Source organism: Morone saxatilis, unplaced genomic scaffold, assembly GCF_004916995.1.
Source record: "Morone saxatilis isolate NCDOM2014 unplaced genomic scaffold, NCSU_SB_2.0 Contig4, whole genome shotgun sequence".
Lineage (NCBI taxonomy): Eukaryota > Metazoa > Chordata > Actinopteri > Moronidae > Morone > Morone saxatilis.
The window spans coordinates 443,941-448,119 of record NW_023339984.1 but is presented as its reverse complement, the minus strand read 5'-3'; the positions used below and the strand labels follow the sequence as shown (position 1 = coordinate 448,119).

At 38.5% G+C, this 4,179-nt stretch overlaps 1 protein-coding gene across 2 annotated transcripts in view; it reads right to left on the bottom strand.

Annotated features, from left to right (window-relative positions):
• Positions 1-1,585, bottom strand: part of LOC118338211 (sentrin-specific protease 3-like) — an 18,336-nt gene extending 16,751 nt beyond the window's left edge. For both annotated transcript variants that reach the window (XM_035675471.1, XM_035675472.1), the window contains exons 1-2: positions 1,247-1,585; positions 312-437 (exon numbers count right to left, since the gene is read on the bottom strand). In XM_035675471.1, the coding sequence (XP_035531364.1) occupies positions 312-399 (88 nt within the window). In that variant the 5' untranslated portion in view covers positions 400-437; positions 1,247-1,585. The remainder of the gene's footprint in view (positions 1-311; positions 438-1,246) is intronic.
• Positions 1,586-4,179: the final 2,594 nt, after the last annotated feature.

Genomic DNA, 4,179 nt, shown 5'->3' with positions numbered 1-4,179 from the left:
CAAGGGAAAACGGAGGAAATAAAATGTATGAATGCATGGCCCTTTAGGGCTTCCGCACTTTTTGTAACTAATGGATTACAGCTACTTTTTTGTATCCTGATTACGTTATTCAGTTACATCTGTTACTCCACAAGCCTGATCATTAGTGGCAGCCCTAAACACACAGCTATAAACCATAGTTTTTGGACTCTCTGGGTCTCGTTTCCTTTAAAGGCCTGCACTATCAAGGCCGTTTTCAAATGGAAAGAGCACTTTACAATGCCCGAATGCTAGGATGTAAACATATAATTAACCAGAAGTAAAATGCCCACCTCCTCCGGTGTCGTCCTGCCCCACAGCGGTCAGACCCAGGTCTCCCTGCCAGCGGTTCTGGGCCAGGCTACCGCCACTGTCTCGCATTATCCACGGACAACCCACAACCTGCGCCAGCTCGTCACCTACAAACAACAAACAGTCTTAAGTGAGGGTGCAATCATACAGCCAGCTAATTTCATTAGCTAGCCAGCTTCAAATTAGTTGAATTTACAACAGCACATTGATATGCGTTAACCATTAGGTTGTTTTAATGGGAACTAAAGCCTTCTGGTCGTACAAGGTAATGAGAATAGAGCCCAATCGTTTAGCAAGCAACAAGTTTGATTACATTATCCTGTCCTTTCACATGCAGAAATATAAGAACTGTGTTAACACTTTTACCATGTGCACAGAGCGGATATTTACCTTAGCTTGCTAGCTAGACTGAGTTGATTTACTGTACCAACGCATAACTTTAGATATGACAATAACTGAGCAATTATGTTAATTATTAATAACAATGAATAATTTAATGCGGCCTGTGTCCTGCGCAGGAGAGACTATTTGAGAAAAGCAATTCTACGATGAGAACAATTCTTTCCGGTGCAGGAAATAGTCCTTACCGAGGCTATCTTGTGCGCGTTGAGCGCTAGCAGCATCACCGTCATAGTTTAGCCAATAATCCTAAATTCAGTTCACTCTAATTGCAATTGCTCTTTTTGTAAGTAACTACGGGTGCCTGAACCTACGGTAGTACCATTAAGGACAATCTGAAATAACCAGAATTGTTTAATAATCCGTTGTCTATCCATGCTAAATTATTAGCTGGTTAGCCATGTTGTCGTTAGCAAGCTAAGCGTTAGATAGACAGATACCATGTTAGCAACAACAAATTAAAATGCCCGGCTTACTCTATTCCTTACATAGCTAGGCTTTGCAATTGTATGCTTACCGTTAACCTGCAGATTAATATGAATGTGTGTCCAGCTTCTTCTGAATGAAAGTTGGGCGTGTTTAATTTTCTGTGGGTATCGAACCAAAACAAATGCTAATTTGTGTTAAACCTCATTCAATGAAGTCAGCAGATGTCACCTCCCTGCGAACTTTGATTTCTTTAAGGTCTTCCGGTTCAGATAAAAACGTGAATACCTAACACAAAATGTGGATTACAGTCAATGATGTACGTGAAATAGTCAGGAAGAATCTATATTAATTTTAGAAGGTCTTTACGAAGGATGTGCTGAGCCGGATCACTGCAGATTTTTCGCTCTCATGTCAACTACAACAAGTCCGTCGCGCAGCAATGTCGTCATACATGTTTTTTTATTTTTTATTTTTTTTAAGGATAGCCTTTCATTTTTGACCCCTAACTTCAGTCAGTTGGAAAACAAACATTAGTAATCATACATTTTATTTTGTATTTACTAGTAGTGGTACTACTACTAACGTTACTTGGATTTGTTTTTTGATTAACTTGAATTTGTCCCTTGCTTTCTATAAAGTTTATGATACAATTAAACATAATTTTTTTTTATTTTTGTCAAGGGCTTCAGATGTTCTGGTTGGCGGGTTTTGTTAGCATTGTTCTAATTTTTAATTAAGCTAACTAGTGATGTTTCTTGTGGGCTATTTAAAAATGGCAGTGATAACATTTAGCCTAACCCTGCATTGTCACACCTTGTAACTATTCAGTGCCTTTTTTTGTTGATAACCCTATTTCACAATTAAAAAATAGGTTAAATAGTTATATTATTATTATAATAATAGTTATTTGTTTTGTCTTTGTATTCATTATTTTCATTTGTCTGAATTGCAACACTGACAACCATGCCACCACTATGCTGTCTTAGTTTCTTAAAGCCATATGGTGGTGAGAACTTGCAGATGTCTTTATTTAACCTGTACTCTTTAGTTATTGTCCATGGCAACTTTAACAAAGGAAACCATTTATTAAATGCCCAACCATGCCCAACCATAGAGGATAGTATTTTAGATCACTGTAAAACTACTATCAGCATAGCATATCATGCTTTTTTGACGTACACTATTTGATTAATAAAGTGCTTCATTTCACAAGTTCTATTTCCTTACGCTTCTAATGTGGCAGTTATCAGTATGGACCAACCCCTCCATGATGACACCAAGGCTATCATTTTTGCCACCCATGTGTATAGTTTGGTCTACAAAACTTAAATGAAATTCATAAAGCAGTTAACAATTCTTTGCTGGAATGTTTCTTAAAAGTTAAAAATATGACTAATATTAGTGCAACTACTAACAATAATTTAACTTAACAACAATCTTGCAAGTTAATGCATTCTATTCATATGCATAATGTACCATCATTTATAATGTTTAATTTACAGCTCACCTTATAAAATGTAACAAGACATAAGCATCACACTGACTGTATATACTAAAGTTGGGTAAGTGTGAGTCCTTTATGTGCTATAGATAAAGAAAAATCTACACACAGTTTAATGAGATAAAAACATATTTATCCACATCTTCTGATGTGATGTTTTGATACAGAATACAGATTGTGCAAAAATGGCTCCTCTTGTTTATCAAGAATAATGATTGTTTCCTGGGCAGATGAAGGAGTGGGAGGTGGTTCAGGAAGAACCCAGCCCCATCCCCCCCATCTTCCTGTGTGACTCCCCATTTGAGTCTGTGGAGTCCTTTTTACTTCCTAGGTACCATAATAACAAGTAACCTCAAGTGGGAGCTGAACATCATTTGCCAAAGACGATGATGGTGTACAATAGGTGAGCTTTCACTTACCACAGGGGGTGACTGTGGCTCAGAGGCAGAGCTGTTAATCGGAAGGTTGTTGGTTTGATCCCTGGCTCCTACCACCACATGAATGTGTGAAAGGGCAAATGTGGCATGTAGTGTAAAAGCGCTTTTAGTGTGCAGTACACAGAAAATCCAAATTATTTCTGCTTCAGTAAAAGAACAAAAGGCTACAGTTATATACATGTCATAATATAGAAGGTTTTAAAGTAATTAACATTCAGTTCTTATGTGCTTATGTGAGTTTGGAGAGTTTAGCAAGTTCAGATGTGGATGGCAGAACCTCGTTATCTGGTCCTGGTAGGAGAAAAAGGTTTGCCTGCCAAATAGGGATTTCCCTGCAGCTACCAGACCACCCTGCAAACACAAATATGCAACTGTGTCAGAGTTAGCTAAACCACCACCTCCGACGTGAACTAACCAGGGGTGGGTAGAGTACAGAATAATTTTACGTTATGTTACGTTTATGTGCACTTGAAACATCTCATTTTGGGAGGTATTTGCTAATTTATTTGTCCAACTTGTAAAACCCATTTCTGCATACTCCGATACAGTAGGTGGCGGTATGTACCTTCAAAGTGAATGATTGCAATCGATTGCGAATAAACGAAAAGAAGAAGTACACGAAGCCTACGAGTCCTTAGGTTTATAGACATATAAAGAGTAGATGCCGCATCGACCGCTACTGCCTATTGGCGCTGACGAGCCGTGAGGCCGCCATCTTGGACCGGTCACCCGCTCCATCAGTGTAATCTGTTTGGCAGACGCAATGAAGTGTCAGCGCATTTAATCAATCGTAACTCTGAATTCTAAACTGATTTTCACGCGTTTATTTTTGCTGCAAACGTCACACATGTAGCTATGATACAGGACACATAGTTAGGCATATTTTAATATTCATAGTGGGATTAACAGTAATAGAATTTTCTGATATATGATATATGTGATGCATGATAGGTATTTTGCAAACACTATAAATATTCAATTCAATTCAGCTCTAGACCGAACAGTACCACCATGAGCAAGCACTTGGCGACGGGGGCAAGGAAAAACTGCCTTTTAACGGGCAGAAACCTCGGACAGACCCTT